We start from the raw sequence: 22,625 nt of genomic DNA on the forward strand, positions 1-22,625 counted from the left end.
AAAAAACACCTTTCACATTACAACCCAGAAAAAAAAAAAAAAAAAGAAGGACTGTCAATAAGCTTTGAGGGCCCTGATGAAGTTGGAGGCCATGAATTTGGAGAGGTATCAGTCTTTAGGATTACGGAATTTTATTCACCACCTATAAGCTGTATGCATGCAGAAATGAAGCGTATTATTAAAAAACATTATATTTTCTTGTTAATCTACTGTTCTTTCAGAGTTTTAGGACAGAGCAGGGAGTAATACAAATATTATTTTTTCTTTTTGTTTATTTTTATTGAAATATAGTTGATGTACAATATTTTATAAGTTACAGGTGTACAATAGTGATTCATAATTTTTAAAGGTTATACTCCATTTATAGTTATTATCAAGTATCATTTTAAATGTAGCCCACAGACTGTACTTCAATGTTTATTTTGGACGGCAGAGTGCATATTTTTATGGGAAATCCCCAAATGCCTCCTGCCATTGCCCGTTTTCCTCCTCTTGCCCTGTAAACCAATGTAGAGAAACCTAATGGAAAAGGAAAATCTTCTGTATTGTTTCATTAGTCTTAGGACATATTTGAACCCACATTGAATGACAATGATGTCATTGAGGCAGCTGATGTGCTTTTACAATATGTCAGGATAATATCTGTGTTATTCTCACAGTTTGGAATTTATTTATACTTTTTCAGTAGAAATGTTTATTTTTAATTTCTGACTCTCAGTCTCCACTCTCTCTGTGGGTAAAATTATTTCAAATTGAAATTTGGAATATACTCGGCTCAGCAAGAGTTTTTAAAAGTGGAAATTATCACTTTTCTTTTGAAAATTGAATTTCTAATGAAAGAGTTAGAGATAGGATTTTTTTGGATGGAGGCATTTTTGATAGGTAATGTACTGAAATATCCAGTCTGAGTGTTGGAGCCTAATCTTAGCTTTTAATTTGGATTTAATTTGTATTAAAATAGCCAGTAGATGAGAAAATCATATTAATAAAAATGGACTAATTTTATCCAAGATAATTTGATAATGTTCCTTACATTTCTTCAGCTTTGTGATATCACACATATAAACCTTGACAAAGGCCTTTTAAAAATAATTTTGGTGCTCTCATTTCACTAGATGAATACATTTATAATTCTCAGTGCAATGTTTATTTCAACAGTTTTAGGAGATTTTTTTTAAACCATTTAAAAATTTTTTCATAGTGTAATTTTTTAATGACAAAAGTACTAAATATTCACTGACCCAGATTGTACAGTGTGATCTTGTGCATATTAACCTCTCTGATCTCATCTCCTACTACTCTGCTCCTGATTCAGTTTGTTCCAGCCACACTGGCCTTCTGACTATTCATTAACCACGTTAGATATACATCCATCTCAAGGGCTTTGTACTTGCTTTTCTCTCTGCCTGGAATGCTCTTGCCCAAGAAATCTTCATGGCTCTTTCTCTCATTTCCTTCAGGTGATTTTCAATTATTGCCTTCTCAAGGAGATCTTTGTCCACCTCATTTAAAATAGCAAAATCACTGATCTCCTCCCAGCAATTTCTCTTCCCATTCATGGATATTTTTCTCCATAATATTTATCATCATATGAAGTAGCATGCATTGTAATCATATGTTTAAGTAAATATGGGCCACAAATTATCTGTTTATGTTATTGTTATATTTCCAGCATCTAAAACAGTGTCTAAAATACAAAAGCTGCTCAAGATATACTAGTTTGATAAATGAATAATTGTAGAAAATATGAAAAAATGCAGAAGAACAAAGAGAAGAAAAGAAGACATTCATACTCTCACAACCTGGAAATAATCATAGCTGTCATTTGTGTGCATGCTTATGTGCACCTCCACAAACATACATACACATATGCCTATAATACTAGATATAGTAGTAGTGGTAAATTTAATAGTAAGAGACGTAGTAAGAAAAAAGTGGCATTCAGGCAGGTAACCAGGCATTTGACTCTATAGCTACAGTTTCTGTGAGTAAGGCATTCAGGAATAGCTTAGGTGAATGAGTGATGGCTCAATGTCTCTACTGAGCCTGCAATCAAGATGCCAACCAGCCTGCAGTCATCTGAAGTCTTGACCAAGACTTGAGGTCCCACTTCCAAGATGGCTCACTCACATCTTGGCAAGTTAATGCTGGCTGTTGGCAGGAGGCCTCAGTTCCTTGCCATGTTGACCTCTCCATGAAGCTGGTTCAGTGTTCTTTAAAAAATATCAGTTATTCTTTCCCGGAGTGAGTCACTCAGGAGAGAGAGAAAGGAGGAAGTAACAGTGACTTTTGTTACCTGGTCTCAGAAGTTACACACCATCACTTCTACTTAATTCCATTTATTACAAGTGAGTAACAAAGTACAGCTCACAGTCAAGGGAAGGGAAATTAGGCTCTACCTTTTGAAGGAAAGTGTATCAAATTTGTGGACATCTTTTTAAGCCACCACACTGACCAAAATAAGTTATAAATAAAAGGAACATAGTTAACAGTGAGATTAGGGATCATTCCCAACTCAATAACAAATTGCAAGCAATACTTGCCAAATGTAATACAGATTAAACCAAATTATACTAACCTTCTGGGAATTTAAAAACAGTTGTCATTCCCAAAATAGAGGAGAACTTTTGTGGAAAGTATGTGGAAGGAATTCTGAAGGAAAAAAAAAACATTAACATCATTCTATTTAGAGGAAATTTTGGAATTCTGGATAGATCACAGGGACAATGAAGAATTCCCCCTATAGAGTCCTTGTTCCAACCAGAAGCCTTGTTCATCCAAGGCTATGGAAGTAGTGCTATAGGGAAACTGTAAACATGTCTTTCCTTTCTCTGGTGTTTTATGACAAGTATTCCTAAAAGGATTATAGATTTGCTTTGATATACGTGATAATCCCTAAAGTGAAAGGACAAAGGGGTATAAGAGAAATAAAATAGTTTCATCAGAGATCTTTTCATGGTGAAGGTAAATGGCAGCAAAACAAAGGCAAGTTTTTATGAGGGAAATATGTAGCCATATCAAAAAATGCCCACAAATCAAGGTAAATATATGTAATCCAACTTTTTAAAATGTTGGCCAGCTCATCTAAAAGGGAGGATTCAAAATTAATAACAAAGGATAACTCCAGTGGGGAAAATATCTATTCCTCAAAGTGATAATGCTGGCCCCAGATGCCAGAGTTTCCATAAGCTTGGAAAGAATGCATAAGAGAGTTCCCTGATTACAGACATCCAAAAGACTCAGATCTTGTCAGCTACTACTCCCTTCTACTCCAGACAATTGAATGGCTAAACAGATTATGTAAGCCATCAACTCAGCTCTGCAGTTTAAATATTTAAATGGTCTGTAGATAAACAGGAAGGAGATCAAATAGAAATCAGCAAAACTCATTGGGGGCAAAGGCAGGTAGAAATGTTCCACTCAAAGATGAGTGAAAAAATAGGATCAATAAAAATTTCTGCAACAAAAAAGAAGGAAAGGTATACAACATGCAAACTTGGATGAAGAGCAAACTTTGGAAGAAAATTTGCATGAGGAACTAGAGGCAAATTTAGATAATAATTGAACTGTCAAAGTAAAGAAACATGGATTTCAAATACATAAACAATGAAAGAAGAAAATAAAAATGGATTAAAATAATGGAGTGGTGGGGCTTCTCTGGTGGTGCAGTGGTTAAGAATCCACCTGCTAAGGCAGGGGACATGAGTTCGATCCCTGATCCGGGAAGATCCCACATGCCACAGAGCAACTAAGCCCATGCGCCACAACTACTGAGCCAGCATTCTAGAGCCCACGAGCCACAACTACTGAAGCCTGTGTGCCTAGAGCCCGTGCTCCACGACAAAGAGAAGCCACCACAATGAGAAGCCCGCACACCACAGCAAAGAGTAGCCCCCGCTTGCCGCAACTAGAGAAAGCCCGTGCACAGCAATGAAGACCCAATGCAGCCAAAAATAAATTAATTAATTAATTAATTAAAAAAATAAAATAAAATAATGGAGTGGTCCTAGCTGAGGGACCAAAAAAAAAAAATTAATGAGAAAAAAAATGGCACAGTAAAATTTGAATTTACTTTGAGGAAGCAAGCAAAGAAACATAACTATAGAAAACAGAAGCAAGGACACAGCACATAAACATAAATTGATCATCTAGGATTCAGGAGGGCATAAAAAAGAAAAAAATTCAGTTTTTATTGAATAAACCATCTAAAATTCTCATTTCTTCATCCTGGTGCTGTTTTTGTGCCGTTTTTAATTATTTGGTAATATCCCCAGATTGTATAAAATAAAAAAGAATTAGAAATGAAAAAAAAGAAAAATTAAGGTGGTAAGAAGGAAGGCAACAGAGATGAAAGATAGAAATGACCACTTTAACATATGGTTGATCAGTGTTCTTGTGTGTAAAAGAATAGGATAATGACAGAGAAAAGTTCTAAAAATAAGATATGCTATTGGTTTGAATAACCATCTGATTCTTCAAATAAAGGGTATCATTATATATTTATCATGTATCAGATAAAAATAATAAAAAATAGTTTTACATGTTTGCATGAAATTATTTAAATACAGGATTCAGTTTTAAATGTAAAATTTCACAAAGAAAAATTTGAATATAAAAGGCCAAATCAAAATTAGGAGTTTTGGGATTAACAGATACATACCACTATACATAAAATAGATAAACAACAAGGATTTACTCTGTAGCACAAGGAACTTTATTCAGTATCTTGTAATTACCTCTGATGAAAAAGAATCTGAAATTTTATATATATATATATATATTTAAAACCGAATCACAAAAAATGAAAAGTGGTAGAATAAGGATGTGTGGAGAATAAATAAATAAATAAATAAATAGCCAAAAGAAAATTGAATAAATTCCACAAGAGTAAAATACAATAAAAGTAAAAATCAACAACAAATACACAGACCCATCTCCAATTACCTACTTAGAAATTGAAAAAAATTAATATTCTTTCATTTATTCCATAAATATTTACTGAACACCTAACATATACCAAGCAGTCTTCTAGGCATTAGGAAAACAGCAGTAAACAAAACAGGCAAAAAGGTGAACCTTCAATGAGCTTATATTCAGTTGAAGCAAGGGAGACAATACAAATTTAAATAAGTAAAATATATACTATGTTAAATAATTATGTTTTATAGAGAAAGGTAAAGCAGGGAAGAGCAGGAGGTAACAGCAGTGGGTGTGTGGGGGGAGAAATGAGTATACAATTATAAATAGAGTGGGGAGAGAAGGCCTCCCAGAGATAACTTGAAGGTAAGGGAGAGGGCCATGTGGCTATCTGGGAAAAAAGAACATTTCAAGAAGAAGGAAAAGCTAGAGCAAATGCCCTGAAGTAGGAATGTGCTGGCTTTGCTCAAAAAAAATGGAGGAGGCCAGAAAGGCTGGAACAGAGTGATTCTGACAGAGAGTAGTGGATGAGGTCAGAGAGGTAGTAGGGAGACGGCATCAGATTCATGTAGGGAAGAAATTTTTAGATTTTAAGGACTTTGAATTTTATTCTACATGAGATAAGTCATTGGAAGGATTTGAATAGATGAGTAACATGATTTGACTTACCTTTTTGAAGGATTATTTTGACTGTTGTATTGAGACTGTGATATTCTGCAAGTGAGAAGTAGGGAGAGCTGTTATAAGGGTATTAGAATGATCCAGGCAAGAGGTGATGATGACTTAGACCAGGGTGTGCAATGGAAGTGATGAGAACTGATGAGATTGTGGATATATTTTTAAAGCAGAACCATTTCTCGATTGATTGGTGGAGCAGTGTGAGAAAAAAAGAGAGGAATCAAGATTGATTCCGTTTTTATCAGGAAGAATTTACAGGGATGAACTTGAGATTCACTGAAATGATGAAGATTTTAGCAGGAGCCTTGACTCAGTGAATTTGGAGAATACCAGAAGTTGTTTTGGGTCATGTTAAAGTTTGAGATTTCATTAGACATCCAAGTGAAAATATCAAGAAGTGATTCTTAGAGCTGGACATAGAGCCTTGAATTCAGGAGTAAGGGCCAGATTGGAGGTACCTATTTGAGACCTGTCAATGCATAGATGGCATTTTAAGCCATGCAACTGAATAGGAGTATAGATAGAAAATAGATATTTACAGGTCTTGGAGATGAGGAGGAACCAATAAAAGAGTCAAGGAAGGAATGGCCAGTGAGGTAGAACAACTGGGAGATGGGATTTTAGACACTAATCTAAGTAATGCTTGGATCAAAAATTTATAATTGAGATTATACACTATCTGGAAATGATAAGTATTAAGAACACTCCATATTAAAATTTGAAGAAATGGGTTATAGTAAGAGCTAGAGTAAAATTCAGGCTCTAAGGTTCCCTAATTAGAAAACAGTAAAGAATAAAAATGAATAAACTATATAACTCAGGAATCTATAAAAAAATCCCTTAATAATATAAAATACATGATTAAGAGCTAATGAAATGAAGCAGGACCCACTGGGGTCCTCCTGGGTATAAAGTCTTTCCATGTCCCCAGTTTCTTATTTGTAGGAAAGAGACTTCATTCAGCTTACTTGACCTTCCCTGAGTTCCAAAGAGCAGATTAAGTCAAAGAACAGTAGCTATAAAGATCAGATCAGAAATAAATGAAAAAGAAATGAAGGAAATGATAGCAAATATCAATAAAACTAAAAGCTGGTTCTTTGAGAAGATAAACAAAATTGATAAACCATTAGCCAGACTCATCAAGAAAAAAAGGGAAAGACTCAAATCAATAGAATCAGAAATGAAAAAGGAGAAGTAACCACTGACACTGCAGAAATACAAACGATCATGAGAGATTACTGCAAGCAACTCTATGCCAATAAAATGGACAACCTGGAAGAAATGGACAAATTCTTAGAAATGCACGACCTTCCGAGACTGAACCAGGAAGAAATAGAAAATATGAACAGACCAATCACAAGCACTGAAATTGAAACTGTGATTAAAAATCTTCCAACAAACAAAAGCCCAGGACCAGATGGCTTCACAGGCGAATTCTATCAAACATTTAGAGAAGAGCTAACACATATCCTTCTCAAACTATTCCCAAATATAGCAGAGGGAGGAACACTCCCCAACTCATTCTACAAGGCCACCATCACCCTGATACCAAAACCAGACAAAGATGTCACAAAGAAAGAAAACTACAGGCCACTATCACTGATTAACTTAGATGCAAAAATCCTCAACAAAATACTAGCAAACAGAATCCAACAGCACATTAAAAGGATCATACACCATGATCAAGTGGGGTTTATCCCAGGAATGCAAGGATTCTTCAATATACGTAAATCAATCAATGTGATACACCATATTAACAAATTGAAGGAGAAAAACCATATGATCATCTCAATAGATGCAGAGAAAGCTTTTGACAAAATTCAACACCCATTTATGATAAAAGCCCTGCAGAAAGTAGGCATAGAGGGAACTTTCCTCAACATAATAAAGGCCATATATTACAAACCCACAGCCAACATTGTCCTCAATGGTGAAAAATTGAAACCATTTCCACTAAGATCAGGAACAAGACAAGGTTGCCCACTCTCACCACTATTATTCAACATAGTTTTGGAAGTGTTAGCCACAGCAATCAGAGAAGAAAAAGAAATAAAAGGAATCCAAATTGGAAAAGAAGAAGTAAAGCTGTCACTGTTTGCAGATGACATGATACTATACATAGAGAATCCTAAAGATGCTACCAGAAAACTACTAGAGCTAATCAACGAATTTGGTAAAGTAGCAGGATACAAAATTAATGCACAGAAATCTCTTGCATTCCGAGACACTAATGATGAAAAATCTGAAAGTGAAATTAAGAAAACACTCCCATTTACCATTGCAACAAAAAGAATAAAACATCTAGGAATAAACCTACCTAAGGAGACAAAAGACCTGTATGCAGAAAATTATAAGACACTGATGAAAGAAATTAAAGATGATACAAATGGATGGAGAGATATACCATGTTCTTGGATTGGAAGAATCAACATTGTAAAAAATGACTCTACTACCCAAAGCAATCTACAGATTCAATGCAATCCCTGTCAAACTACCAATGGCATTTTTCACAGAACTAGAACAAAAAATTTCACAATTTGTATGGAAACACAAAAGATCCCGAATAGCCAAAGCAATCTTGAGAACGAAAAATGGAGCTGGAGGAATCAGGCTCCCTGACTTAAAACTATGTTACAAAGCTACAGTAATCAAGACAGTATGGTACTGGCACAAAAACAGAAATATAGATCAAGGGAACTGGATAGAAAGCCCAGAGATAAATCCACACACATATGGTCACCTTATCTTTGATAAAGGAGGCAAGAATATACAGTGGAGAAAAGACAGCCTCTTGAATAAGTGGTCCTGGGAAAACTGGACAGGTACAAGTAAAAGTATAAAATTAGAACACTCCTTAACACCATACACAAAAATAAAGTCAAAATGGATTAAAGACCTAAATGTAAGGCCAGACACTATCAAACTCTTAGAGAAAAACATAGGCGGAACACTCTATGACATAAATCACAGCAAGATCCTTTTTGACTCAGCTCCTAGATTAATGGAAATAAAAACAAAAATAAACAAATGGGACCTAATGAAACTTAAAAGCTTTTGCAAAGCAAAGGAAACCGTAAACAAGACAAAAAGACAACCGTCAGAATGGGAGAAAATATTTGCAAATGAAGCAACTGACATAGGATTAATCTCCAAAATTAACAAGCAGGTCATGCAGCTCAATAAGAAAAAAACAAACAACCCAATCCAAAAATGGGCAGAAGACCTAAATAGACATTTCTCCAAAGAAGATATACAGATTGCCAAGAAACACATGAAAGAATGCTCAACGTCATTAATCATTAGAGAAATGCAAATCAAAACTACAATGAGATATGATCTCACACCGGTCAGAATGGCCATCATCAAAAAATCTAGAAACAATAAATGCTGGAGAGGGTGTGGAGAAAAGGGAACACTCTTGCACTGTTGGTGGGAATGTAAATTGATACAGCCACTATGGAGAACAGTATGGAGGTTCCTTAAAAAACTTAAAATAGAACTACCATACGACCCAGCAATCCCACTACTGGGCATATACCCTGATAAAACCATAATTCAAAAAGAGTCATGTACCAAAATGTTCATTGCAGCTCTATTTACAATAGCCAGGACATGGAAGCAACCTAAGTGTCCATCATCAGATGAATGGATAAAGAAGATGTGGCACATATGTACAATGGAATATTATTCAGCCATAAAAAGAAACGAAATTGAGTTATTTGTAGTGAGGTGGATGGAGTTAGAGTCTGTCATACAGAGTGAAGTAAGTCAGAAAGAGAAAAACAAATACAGTATGTTAACACATATATATGGATTCTAAGGAAAAAAAAAAGGTCATGAAGAACCTAGTGGCAAGACGGGAATAAAGACACAGGCCTACTAGAGAATGGACTTGAGGATATGGGGAGGGGGAAGGGTAAGATGTGACAAAGTGAGAGAGTGGCATGGACATATATACACTACCAAACATAAAATAGATAGCTAGTGGGAAGCAGCTGCATAGCACAGGGAGATCAGCTCGGTGCTTTGTGACCACCTAGAGGGGTGGGATAGGGAGGGTGGGAGGGAGGGAGATGTAAGGGGGAAGAGATATGGGAACATATGTATATGTATAACTGATTCACTTTGTTATAAAGCAGAAACTAACACACCATTGTAAAGCAATTATACTCCAATAAAGATGTTAGAAAAAAAAAGAGAAGCTGCTAATCAGGGAAGGGAGGGGATGCAGAAATAAGGGAGGAGCAGTCAAGAAACAATAGTGCAGCTATTGGTCATGTTCCTTCATCTGGGACATAGTCCTCTGCCTTTTCATTTTGTCTGTCTTTCTGTGACTGTGGTTTTCGTTCCATGGGCTGCAGGATTGTAGTTCTCGCTTCTGCTGTCTGCCCTCTGGTGGATGAGGCTATCTAAGAGGCTTGTGCAAGCTTCCTGATGGGAGGGAGTGGTGGTGGGTAGAGCTCAGTGAAACTTTAATCCAGTTGTCTGCTGATGGGTGGGGCTGTGTTCCCTCCTTGTTGGTTGTTTGGCCTGAGGCGACCCAGCACTGGAGCCTACAGGCTCTTTGGTGGGGCTAATGGTGGACTCTGGGAGGGCTTATGCCAATGAGTACTTCCCATAACTTCTGCTGCTAGTGTCCTTATCCCCGCAGTGTGCCACAGCCACCCCCAGCTCTGCAGGAGACCCTCGGACACTAGCAGGTAGGACTGGTTCAGTTTCCTATGGGGTCACTACTCCTTCCCCCTGAGTCCTGTTGCACACACTACTTTGTGTGTGCCCTCCAAGCGTGGAGTCTCTGTTTCCCCCAGTCCTGGTGAAGTCCTACAATCAATTCCCGCTGGCCTTCAAAGTCCGGTTCTCTGGGGATTTCTCCTCCCGTTGCTGGACCCCCAGGTTGGGAAGCCTGATGTGGGGCTCAGAATCTTCACTGCAGTGGGCAGGCTTCTTTTTTAAAAAAATAATTTTATTTATTTATTTATTTTTGCCTGTGTTGGGTCTTTGTTGCTGCACGCGGGCTTTCTCTAATTGCGGCGAGCAGGGACTACTCTTCGTTGCAGTGCACGGGTTTCTCATCGTGGTAGTTTCTCTTGTTGCGGAGCACAGGCTCTAGGTGCACGGGCTTCAGTAGTTGTGGCTTGCAGGCCCTAGAGTGCAGGCTCAGTAGTTGTGGCGCACAGGCTCAGCTGCTCCACAGCATGTGGGATCTTCGCGGACCAGGGCTCGAACCCGTGTCCCCTGCATTGGCAGGCAGATTCTTAACCACTGTGCCACCAGGGAAGCCCTGCAGTGGGCAGACTTCTGTGGTATAATTGTTCTCCAGTTTGTGAGTCGCCCACCCAGCAGTTATGTGATTTGATTTTATCATGATTGCGCCCCTCCTACTGTCTCATTGTGGCTCCTCCTTTGTCTTTGGATGTGGGATATCTTTTTTGGTGAGTTCCAGTGTCTTTTTGTCGATGATTGTTCAGCAGTTAGTTGTGATTCCGGTGTTCTCACAGGAGGGAGGAGCGCACATCCTTCTACTCCGCTGTCTTGAACCAATCTCCTCCATTGACATTTAAAGTGGTTTTTTGTAGGTATGTACTTATTGCTATTTTGTTATTTGTTTTCTGGTTGTTTTTGTAGTTCTTCTCCATTGCTTTCTTCTTTTAGTGTCTCTCTTGTGGTTTGATGATTTTCTTCAGTGTTATGTTTGTGTTCCTTTCTCTCTAGTTTTGGTATATCTATAGTAGGTCTTTGATTTGTGGTTACCATGGAGTTCATTTATGTTGACCTATATCAATTTGATTTAAACCGATAGTCATTTAAGTTCAAACACATTCTGAAAGCTCTACATTTTTTACTCACCTCCCAACATTTTGTGTTTCTGATGTCATATTTCACATCTTCATGTCCATCATTTAACTGTTTATTGTAGTTAGAGTTGATTTTACGATTTTTGTCTTTTAACCTTTGTACTAGCTTATTTAGCTGGTAAATACCCAGCCTTTATGATGTAGTTGCTTCACCAGTACATTTTCCCCATCCTTTAATTTCGTATTTCCTGTTGTAGCATAGTTTTTTTTTTTTTTTTACTTCAAGAGGACCTTTTAACACTTCTTGTAAAGTTGGTTTAGTATTGATGAACTCTTTTAATTTTTGCTTGTCTGAGAAGCCTTTATCTCTCCTTCCATTCTGAATGATAACCTTGCTGGGTAAAGTATCCTAGGTCTTAGGGTTTTCCCTCTCAGCACTTTAAACCTTATCATGCCACTCCCTTCTGACCTGCAAAGTTTATGCAGAAAAATTAGCTGATAGGCTTCTGAGAGTTCCCTTGTATGTGACTCTTGTTTTTCTCTTGCTAACTTTAGAATTCTCTCTTTAACTTTTGCCCTTTTAATTATACATCTTGATGTGGGTGTGTATGGGTTCATTTTGTTTGGGACTCTCCGTGCTTCCTCTGTGTCTCTTTCTTCAGATTAGGGAAGTTTCAGCCATAATTTCATCAAATACATTTTCAACCCCTTTCTCTCTCTCTTCTCCTCTGGGGCCCCTATAATGCAAATGTGAGTATGCTTGATGTTGTCCCACAGGTCCCTTAAACTATTCTCATTTAAAAAAAAATTTTTTTGCTCTTATGATTGAGTGATTTCCATTATTCTACTTTCCAGACTGCTTATGTGTCCTTCTCTGTCACCTAATCTGCTGTTAATTCCCTCTAGTGTATTTGTAATTTCAGTTATTATATTCGGCTCTGACTGGTCCTTTTTATATTTGCTAGTTCTTTGTTAAAAATTCTCACTGTGTTCATCTATTCTTTTCCCCAGTTCAGTTAGCATTCATATTACTACTGCTTTGAAGTCTTCCTCAGTTAAATTATTTATCAGTTTCCTTAGGGTTTTTTTCAGCATTTTTTCTTGTCTTTAATTTGAAACATGTTCCCCTGTCTACTCATTTTTTAAAAACTTTCTCTGTCTCTATGAAATTAGGTGAGACAGTTATGTATCCCAGTCTTGAGGGTGTGTTCTTGGGTGGGACCATCCCTGTTCAGTCTGCATGTGCCCAGTGGCTCTGGAGGGAGAGCTAGATATGAAGTGAGCATGGGCTGCATCTTCCCCTAGGGTGTGGTGGCAGTCACTGCCTGGGTGGGAAACAGGTCTGGAGTTGAAGGGGCTAGAGCCAGAACAATGTGTGAGCTTGGCCTTCTTCCATGCTCAATGGCCATCACTGCCCTTTCAGGTGTGGGGTTGGGTCCTGAGGGGCTAGAGTAAGAGCCCTGACGAAGTTGGGTTTCTCCCGGCTGTGATGGCAGTCTCCACATTGGTCTGGGATATAGCCGGGTCCTGAGGGCTTGGGGCAGTATTTCTGTGCTGCTTTCACCTTCTCCCCAGTGTGCACACTGTGGTTAGAGGCTGGAGGGAATGGGCTCTGAGCCAGAGGGGTTCAGGCCGGAGGGGTTGGTGCCATACCACTGAGCTGGTCCCACAACCTCCATACTGTGCACTGGGAAGCGAGTTCCTGTGATGGCGGTCTCTTCACTCTCCCCAGAGTGTCTGCAGGGACACATGACCTGGAATGACTGTCTCTACTGGGCAGAGGCAGGTCCAAGGTCTGAGCTAGCTCTGTTTCCTCAAAGTGCACACACACTCATTGGTAATGGCCTCAGTTCAGTGGGGAGCAGTGCCAGAGCAAGAGGGCCTAGATCATAAGCCTGGTACAGGCTGGGGTGGGGGGAACTGGGTACATCCTAGGAATCCAGCCAGAGGCCTGGGCAGCAATCAAGCCCACCTTCTCCAGGGAGGGGTTTGAGTGGAAGGATTCAGTCCCACGAACATTCTTTTCTGACACTGAGGTCTGTGACTGTCCCATCCCACATGTGGTCTATCCAACTGAGCTCATGCCATGAACTCTGGAAGCGAGTCAGGGTGAGAATATGGGGGAAGGGTGGACCCAAGTGCTCCCCATTGTCCAGGTACAGTCACTCCTTACTTCCCATCCTCACTGCGCCCATCCCGCCCCTGTCCCGGGTAGCTCATGTTGGGTGGTCTCATATATGGGTCCCCTGATTCTAAGATGAGCTACTCTGAGGAGCCACCCTTCCCAATCTCATTCCATCCACACCCACAGTAGTCGTCAGACATCACAGGATCACAGAGTAGGATCGAGAGCCTCCTCCAGCGAATCCAAAACTTTGAGCATCCCAACACACTGTCGTGGGGTTTGGTGACTTCTGCATCATCCCCCTCCTATGTTTTGGGAATTTAACGACAACCCTTGAACAAAACAGATCCGACCCTTGATTTTGCTCATTCAATGCCTCACAGAACCTGGACCAGCCTCTACTCCCTTTACTCCCTGAATCACGTCTTTCTCCCTCAAGGGAGATTATCCCTGATTACTTTTATTCACACACAGGGACACACACTCACCAACCTGGAATGTCCTATTTACCATCATACCCCCTTTTGTGTAGTAAAACACCGGTCTTTCGGGAAGGCGGTCAGGCAGAACCACCCTCGCCTCACTCAAACACAAATCTGTCCCTCTGAGTCTCAGGCTGGTACAGCCCTGGGTCCTGGCTGAGGGAAGGAAGTGCTCCCCAACCTCCCCTGAGGGTGAAATCGAACATGGAGTTCGGACTCCATCTCGTGTGTCCTAAAGAGGCAGTCTGGGAGATTGAGCTGGGACATGGAAATATCATTTCCAGGAAAATCTGTGTCATGGGGCTTGTGGAAGAGTATTTGACGGGGACCATGCAAGAACACAGACCTACTAACCACACTTGCCATAGAACCTGACGGGCCAATTTCCACTCAAGGGTATAGAGACGACCAGGCTGGAGGAGGGTGGTCAGCTGGCTAGGGCAGGGAGGATGTGAAAGCTTCCAGATTGGAGCTCTGGAAGGGGGTCATGAGTTCCTGCTGATGGGGAGGGGGAATGGCAGAGATGAATGGGAACCGCCAGACCCCAAAGGAGGAGGGGGGTTTGGAGAGAACTAGAAGAGGGCCTTCGGGGGAAAGGGAGGACGTGCCAATGTGGCCAGGCAGAGCCCACACAGGACCCAGACCTGGGGCACTCCGCTGGCTTGACTGCAGGGATGGTAGCAGAGGCTGGCCCAGAGTCCCCACCACAGGATGCCAGAGATACTGTTCTGGAAAAGGCTCTGACGTGGAGCAGCGCCCCGCCCCGGCCCCCTACCCCTACCCCTACCCCTACCCCTCCAGAGAGAAGGCAGAACACAGAATATGAGAGGCACTTTAATTAGAAAATGCTGTGAAACTGGGGTGGGGTGGGGGCAAAACAAGGGGTAGAGGAAGCCCCAGCTGAGGCAGAACAGGAGGGAACGAGCTTGGCCACAGCTCCCGGGCCCCAAAGGTACCAGCTGCTCCTCTTGCAGGAAGACGCTGGGCTCAACCTGTGAAACAGCGGAGTCACGGAAGAGCCTCAAGCCAGGGCCAGCCCCCAGCCCTGCTCAACAGCCAGGACTGTGGGAAGGGGTACGGTGTGCGTAACACTCACTTCAAAGGGTCTGGAACTTGTCAGCCAGGTACTGCATGGCGGCTGCAACAGGGACAGGCATTAGCAGGCGCTCCAGACAGAGGGATATAGAAGCCCGTCCCCCTATCCCCGTGAGGAACCGCCTAGCCCTGCAACCTGAAACCCCCTCCAGACCCGATGCAAAGAGCTCTGGGCCTGACCACTCCCCACCACCCGAATTGAATGTGGAACTGGTTCCTAAAGGGAAACAAAATGTGCCAGCAGTTCTCAGGCTGTGGCACAACCAGTCAGAACTCGTCACACACACAAACAAACAATCCAACAAGAACGTTAGAAGCCACACCAAGCAGCAGTTCAAGGGAAAAATCAACGAGGCGTCTCTAAAAGTCCTATCAGAAGGAGGTTCCGTAGGACTGGTCTGGTTGGCAAAGTGTGCATGCAGTCCAGACAGTACTTTGCTACTTGTACACACGCCCAGCTGGACATGCACAGCCGGCTCCAGGGCCAGGTCTGGTAGCTTCTCCTCCCCACAGGGATGTTGGTCCCTGCGAGGCCGAATGCACCTGCAGTCCACCCCCACCCCAGCTGCCCACCCGGGTTCTGCACTAAGACACCGCTCTCCGTCCCCGGTTCCTCATACCAAGTTTCTCCTTAAGGTCGTCTATTTCTCTCTGTAGCACGAGACACTAGGCCAGCAGACACAGGAGGAAGAGAAATGATTAGTATACTCTGGCCTCCTCTCTCCTCCACCTTCTCCTCTCCCCCAGGCCCTCCATCCCAGAGCCGGGTGGCTAGACTGGCAAGGGCTCCTCAGTGGAAAGGAGGTGGGCTCCCTCCGTGGAGTACGTCATGGGGGCAGGGGAGGGGGGGCCCCACACATGTCAGTTGAACTTGGACCCAGATCCCACCCTCGAGTTTGGGCCTGCATTTCCAGGAGGCAGAGGAAGCATTACCAGAGGACAGCCCGGTGTTCCCAGTGGCTGCTGCTGTCTTTCTGGTCTTGGGGGATGGTCAAGTGGCTTCCGGTCACCTGAGAGGGAAAGGACACACAATCCAGCTTCCCAGGCTCCCAGTGAGGTGGAAAGGGCCAAGCGGGGTCTAACGTGAGGTGAGGCAGCACCACCCTCCGCTGGCAACAAGCCGCCCCTGCTCTGCCCAGCAGCCCGAACCTTCTCCCTGGGCCTGCCTCCCCTGTTCCCCAGGGGCAGCCATTTCGCCACTGTGGTCCCCAAAGACTGTGGCTCTGGATTCGACCCTCCCAGAGCTGCAGCCACAGCCAGCACGTGGGAGAGCAATGTGGGCGAAAAGGACTTAACAGAAAAGGCTGTTCCCCTGCAAGTCTACACCCGGAGGAGCTGTTTGGGGCACTGCCACCGATCACCCCGGCCGCACAAACCCCACACAGAGGATGATGTGGCTCAAGGCCAGCCCTGCCAGCACCCCGTCTCCTGTGGGAGAAGCTGCCTGGGAGCAAGGCTGTGCCCCCAGCAGAGACAGAGCCAGAGGTTTCTGTCCTCAACCCCTCTCCCCTCCCCTCATATCAAACCCACGACACTCACCTGAGGGGACAGGCCCCCTGGGCATGACTTCTCCCTGGTTCAGGGCCAAGGGCTCTGAGTTTCCTGGATCTTGGGGGCCTCTGGTGTTGAGGTCGTCACTGCAGGCTTTTCCACCATGCATGCGTGGAAAAGATGTGCCTGGCCTGTGAGTTGGCAGCTGAAACAAGAATTTCTCACCGATTAGGACTAAGGATGTGTGTGTGTGTATGTGTTTGTGTATGTGTGTGTGAGAGAGAGAGAGAGAGAGGGAGAGAGAGTTGTGTGATTCGGGGCCGGGGTGAGGCAGGGAATTGGGAAGGGAATTGAAAGGCTGATCTCATTAGCACTTTCTCCCTCAGTCAGCCCCAGGCCAGCAGGCAGAGCTGATCTAGGGACAACACTGGGGCACTGAGAAAGCCCAGGCCCCCTGCAAGGAAGGTCTGGGGAACAGCTAGGAAGTAGGATTCAGGAAGCTGGTGAGTTTAAATACTGAGGCTTTTCGGGGAAACTTTTAAGGGATCCGCGGACTCAATTCAGCTACCAGCCCTCCCTTCCATCCCAGCCCCAGTCTCGCAGAGGAGGGTGGAAACAGGCCAAGGGTGGAGAACTGGGCCCAGCACACCTGAAGTGTTACCTTAATGTTTGTCCCTAGTAAAAGGAGCCCGATCTGGCATCCTAATGACCCAGTGACCGAGGGGCACCCAATGACGACCCCTGAGGGATGGACGGAGGCAGCATGGGTGAAGACGTGTGTCCTGGGGGCGGTTGGAGCAGGGAGGGGGAGAAGAGTGGGGAGAGAGGAGGAGCATGGCCTACTCACTTGGCCCTTTGCGGCTGGGTCTCTATTTGGGTCCTTATCTTCTCCCGCCACCGCCTCAGACTCCCTTGCCCGCCTGGCCACGGATTTCTTCCCAGCGCCGGTGTGCTTGGACTGTTCGGTTCCCGAAGGGACCAAGCCATACCTCTTGGATCTCCCAAGCAGCGGAATACCAGAGATTGGGGGCAAGGTGGCCGGTTCCAGGGGAGTTGCCGAGATTCGCTCTCCCCCGGAAGGGAAGGTTCTCCCCAGGGCAAGTTTGGAGGCTCCCCCGAGGGATTTCTTCTCCTGGGCCCCCTTCTCCCTAGGAGTGACCCGCGGCAGGCCACCTGCAGCAGCAGCAGCAGCTCCCGGGTAGCTGGACCTGCTGCCCCCCTTCCCCCAGAGCACGCTCCGCATTTTCCTAGGGGAAGAGATGCCCTGCTCTCCCACGTCCTGCGTTTCCACAACCGAAGTGAGTCCTTGCGGAGCCGAGGACAGGGAAGAGCCTGGCACGTGAAGGAAATTCTCCCTGACTTGGAAATTCGAGTGTCTGGGAGTGTCCCCGGGATCCTCGGGTCTGCTGGGCTCGGCCTGGCCTCCTCCTCTGGGGTAAGTGCTCACCGTCATCAGCTGTGTCTCACTGAACTCATCTGAGGACTCGGGGTCGGACAGCAGCCAGGCCAGGCCTTCCTCGGGGAGCCGCTGGCGATCCGCAGCCACGTTCAACCTACGCTTAGGGCCTCTCTCAGGGTTCCCCCAGGCCCGGCCCGCTTCGGGCCCACCGAGGTGGAGAGGGCGGGCCGGAGCTGGCGGCGCTTCCCCACAGCTCTGGGCGGGCGCTCCTCGACCGCCGGGACCCGCCTCGAGGCCGGCCCACACGGCGGACACTTCGAAGGCGGCGCAGCTCTCCGGGGACGGCTGTCTGCGGACGCCCAGCACGTCCCGGGCGGCCAGCTGCCGCAGGATGCCCGCCGCAGACTCCTCGGCCAGTTCCATGAGGTCCCTCGTGACGTCAGCCGGGGAGTCAGGTCGGCCTTCGCGGCCCCACAGCACCGGCCCTCCCGCTTCCAGCATCTCCCGCTCCGACTGGAAGCCCTCGGGGTCCGGGAAGCCGCCCCCGCCCCCGCCGCTCCGCGGCTCCCCGGGCTCGGGGCCTGGGTCGGGACCCCGCGGGACTGCGGGGCCGCCTGGGCCGACGCCGGCCCGCTCCCCGCCCTCTGGGCCGAAAACCGTTCCCCACACAGATAGCTTATCGGGGGAGCTCATGTCGCTACCCTGGCGGCGCCGGAACCGGGGCGACGGTCGATGGCCCGAGTCGCGGTCGCGATCACGGCGGGCGAGGCGGGCGGCGCTCAGAGGGCAGCGGCAGCCACCTCAGGCGCCGCACGAGCTCGCCTCAAACGAGACGACGCGCGGCTTCCAGCGCACCTCCCACGCCCGCGCCGCGGCCTCCTCATTGGTCCGGGCCCCGCCAACCAGCGGGCGCCTTGTTCGCCTGCCGCCTCGAGGCCTCACCAATGGGGTCGAGGGCCTCTGGTTTGCCCCCAAGCCTGTGGGCGGTCCGGGCAGTGGGCTGGCGAAGGGGATGGTGGGAGTGCCTCCCTCTGTCAAGCCTCTCGGCCCGCCTCCTCCTGTCCCGCCTCCCCTTTCCGGTTAGAGTCACAGCTGCTCTGAGCCTTCGTCTCCCATCTACACAGGGGGTCGGGGAGTTAGGGCGCTGGGCTCCACGGGTGGTGAGGATGAAACGTCAAGATGGAGGCGCTGGACGCCTAGCACGCGCCGAAAGCATTTGCCAGCCTCCCTTCCACCGCAAGCCTTACGACCCAACAGGAGAATGGGCACAGGAGTCCCGCAGTCAGTGATCAGGGGTCGGCCAGAGAGCAAAGGGATCGTATTTTCGTTCTGTAAGGTCTCTGTCTCAACTGCTCCATCAAATGTGGCTCAGCAAACGTTATTGGCAGGCGGGTTTGGCGCACAGACTGGGGTTGGCGGACAGACTGGGGTTGGCCTCGCTCCATCAGCCCTTCGCCCGCTCTCAGGCAAATTCAAAGAAGAGGAAATCGCAGTGGCCAGTTACACCCCAAAAGATGCTCCCCACCGCTGATCCTGGAGATGTGAACTAAAACCACGAATTGGGTTTCACACACTAGGTTGACAACCTTCAAAGAGCTTAACCATTCCGAGGGTGGGAGAGGTCAGGAGCAAAGCCCTGTGGCGGTGGTGCAAGAGATCCATTTGGGAGGTAATCTGGCAGAATCCATTGAAAGCAGCTTAGTGCCAGCACGGACTCTGTGCCTGGCACTCTTCTAAGCGCTGGGCATAAATAGTAATGCATCCGCGTGACACACCTATAACTATAGTACCAACTATTACTGGCCTCTTACCGGTGAGGAAACAGGCACTGAGAGGTTCAGCCACTGGCCCAAGGTCATTCGGCTCGTGGGGATCAGCGGCAGGATTGAAACCAATCAATCTGACTCCAGAGTCCTTGCTTTGAGCCCAAGATCTTAAAACTGGAAGGAAAAATAAAAGCTATTTCCTCTATGTTCCAGCAAGTCCGCTGCCTGGTACTTCTTCCGGAGACACGCTGGTACCTGTAGTGTACAAGAACACAGGCACAAGGGTGTTGGTGATGGGAGAAACTGGGAACACTCCAAATTCCCATCAGTAAGGAAATGGATGAATGCAACGTGGCTTAGCATCCAGTAGCATAAAGCGTGGCAGTCCAAAGGAATGCATCAGGCCATTCTCACAGCCTTCGAAAGCATCCGCCTGACTTCAAACTGTAAGTTGCAGAACGATGGCTTTGGATTCACATTTGTAAATTAAAGCACTTGCGTGCGTGGGCACACACACACACACACCAGTCAATCCTATGTAATATATGAGAATTCATTCAAGTATATGTACAAGTATGTTTTAAAGTTTTGAAGGACGCACAACCAAGGCCTACCAGTTGTGATGGCCGTGGGTGTGGATAGCCAGGTGTCTCTCAATTTTTCTTGGAACTGTCAGTTCTCAGCTTCCCTGAGCTGAGCAGTACTGATGTCTGGGGAGTGGTCCCTCTCTTGGTTTCTATATGGCCCATGGATGTTAGAATTTCCCTTGTCTGCCAGCCAACTCCTACTCTGACACCCCTCCATTCCTCCCATACCTTCCTTCTGCTCTTTCCCTTTCATGCTCCTCTGCCTTCAGTCACCTCTCTCTCCTGCATCCTGCTCTGGCTGACCTCCTGGAGAGTCCTGGGATGTCTGAACCCCTCTTGTCTGTGGAACTCAAAGGCCCAGTTTTCTGGGTCTGCACCTGAGAAGCTGGCCATGCTGGAGAAGTTACAGAGCAGGGGAGATTGGGTGCGCTGTAAATCTGCAATCCTCCTCCTCGAGCCTGCCCCCGATGGTGCCTGCCTGTTTGTGGATACCGCCCTCTTCCACTTCTCCCAGTGACTTTTTAAGTCATGGTGTGCTATTTCAAATATGTTAAAATGAATAAGGAAGGATATAGCAAAATCTCCTGCATCCACCAGCATCCTATGAAACGTTACCGGTGGATCCAGTGGAAGCCTCCGTCTTCCCTCTCACCATTTCCACTCCCTTCCTCCCTCCCCCATAGAGAGACTCCCAGAACTTCTTCTCACCTTCTCCACTCTCTTCGTCCCTGTGGCTCTCCTACCTGCTCTTCCCCTGCATCCCATACGTCTCCAATGATGTCACTAATCTCTGCTTTACCCCCCTACACTCACCAGGATCCAGTACTGGTTTTGACTTACTCTCTTGGCCTGGGATGGGAGCCAGTGTCAGAGGTTCCTCTTGGCCTTCCCAAGGTGATAGCTCTTACTCCACAGACCAATGACCCAATGTGCAGGTCATTGCTCCAACTGCCAAGTGTATCACTTAGAATTATCAGCTTGGGGACTGGAGAAATGACCACTATGTTGGTCCAGGGACCCAGTCAGCTCACCGTGAACTGATATCTATCCCCAGCTCCTTTTACTGCCAGAACCTCATAAGCCCCACTCTAACAGGGCCCCATCATGACACTTTGGGCTTCCGGGATCAATGTCAGCTCAGAACCTGTGGCCAGTAGTCCTAGACATGTCTGTGTCCAGTGCCAGTGTGCAGTCACCCAAGCGTCTAAGAAAACTGCTATAAACATTTGCATACAGATTTTTTGCGAATGTAAGTTTTCATTTCTCTTGGGTAAATATCTAGGAGTTAACTTGCTGGATTGAATCGTTAGTGTATTTTTAACTGTTTCCAGAGCGTCTGTACCATTTTTTGCATTCTCACCAACAATGCAGGGGAGTTCTAGCTGTTCCTCAGTCTCTCTAGCACTTGGTATTGTCTGTATTTTGTTTTTATTTCAGCCATGCTTATAGCTATGTTGTGGTATCTCATTGTGGCTTTAGTTATTTCCCTAATGACTAATGAGGTCAAACATCTTCTCAATAGCTTACTGGCCATCCAGTAAGCACAATGTCAGTTCGATTTTTTTTTTTTTTTTTGCTCATTATTTATTGGGTTGTTTGATTTCTTATTACTGAATATCGAATGTTCTTTATCTCTTTCGGATACAAGTTCTTTACCATGTGTGCTTTGCAAATATTGTTTCCCAGTCTGTGGCTTATGCTTTCAAAAACAAAGAAACAGACAACACAATTTAAAAATGGGCAAAGGAATTGATTAGATATTTCTCCAAAGAAGACACATAAACGGCCTACAGGTATATGAAAAATGCTCAACATCACTAGTCATCAGAGAAATGCAATTCAAAACCACAATGAGTTATCACCTCAAAACTGTTAAGATGGCCAGTATTAAAAAAAAAAAAAACAAAACAAAACTTAAAATAGCAAGTGTTGGCAAGGAAGTGAAGAAAATGAATCCCTTGTGCATTGCTGGGGGGAGTGTAAAATGGTGCACCCACCATGGAAAACAGTATGGAAGTTCCTAAAAAAATAAAAATAGAACTCCCATATGATCCAGCATTCCCACTTCCGTATATTTACAGTTACATTACAAACTAATTGAAATCAGGATCTTGCATAGATTATTGCACTCCCATGTTCATTGCACCATTATTCACAATAGCCAAGAGATGAAAACAACCTAAATATCTATCAAGAGGTGAATGGATAAAAGGTAGTATATATAATGTATACATATAACAGAATATTTTTCAGCCTTTAAAAAGAAGGAAATCTTGCTATATGCTGTAGT

General features: G+C 45.0%; 1 protein-coding gene across 1 annotated transcript; it reads right to left on the reverse strand.

Moving 5' to 3' along the window:
* Positions 1 to 15,094: 15,094 nt before the first annotated feature.
* Positions 15,095 to 18,675, reverse strand: LOC118888319 (uncharacterized protein CXorf49 homolog). Its single transcript, XM_036839298.1, has 5 exons — positions 17,431 to 18,675; positions 16,632 to 16,788; positions 16,026 to 16,102; positions 15,713 to 15,758; positions 15,095 to 15,135 (listed from the first exon to the last, which is right to left on the reverse strand). Exons 1-5 carry the CDS (start codon positions 18,673 to 18,675, stop codon positions 15,095 to 15,097), a joined length of 1,566 nt encoding a protein of 521 aa, XP_036695193.1.
* Between the last annotated feature and the right edge of the window lie 3,950 nt (positions 18,676 to 22,625).

This window comes from Balaenoptera musculus, chromosome X (assembly GCF_009873245.2).
Source record: "Balaenoptera musculus isolate JJ_BM4_2016_0621 chromosome X, mBalMus1.pri.v3, whole genome shotgun sequence".
NCBI classification, from domain to species: domain Eukaryota; kingdom Metazoa; phylum Chordata; class Mammalia; order Artiodactyla; family Balaenopteridae; genus Balaenoptera; species Balaenoptera musculus.

Coding starts and splice junctions, on each gene's coding strand:
- LOC118888319 (XM_036839298.1), bottom strand. CDS start 18,675: ATGAGCTCCCCCGATAAGCTATCTGTGTGGGGAACGGTTTTCGGCCCA. Junction 16,789..17,430: donor ACCCAGCCGCAAAGGGCCAA/GTGAGTAGGCCA, acceptor TTCTTGTTTCAG/CTGCCAACTCACAGGCCAGG. Junction 16,103..16,631: donor CAGGGGGCCTGTCCCCTCAG/GTGAGTGTCGTG, acceptor TTTCCCTCTCAG/GTGACCGGAAGCCACTTGAC.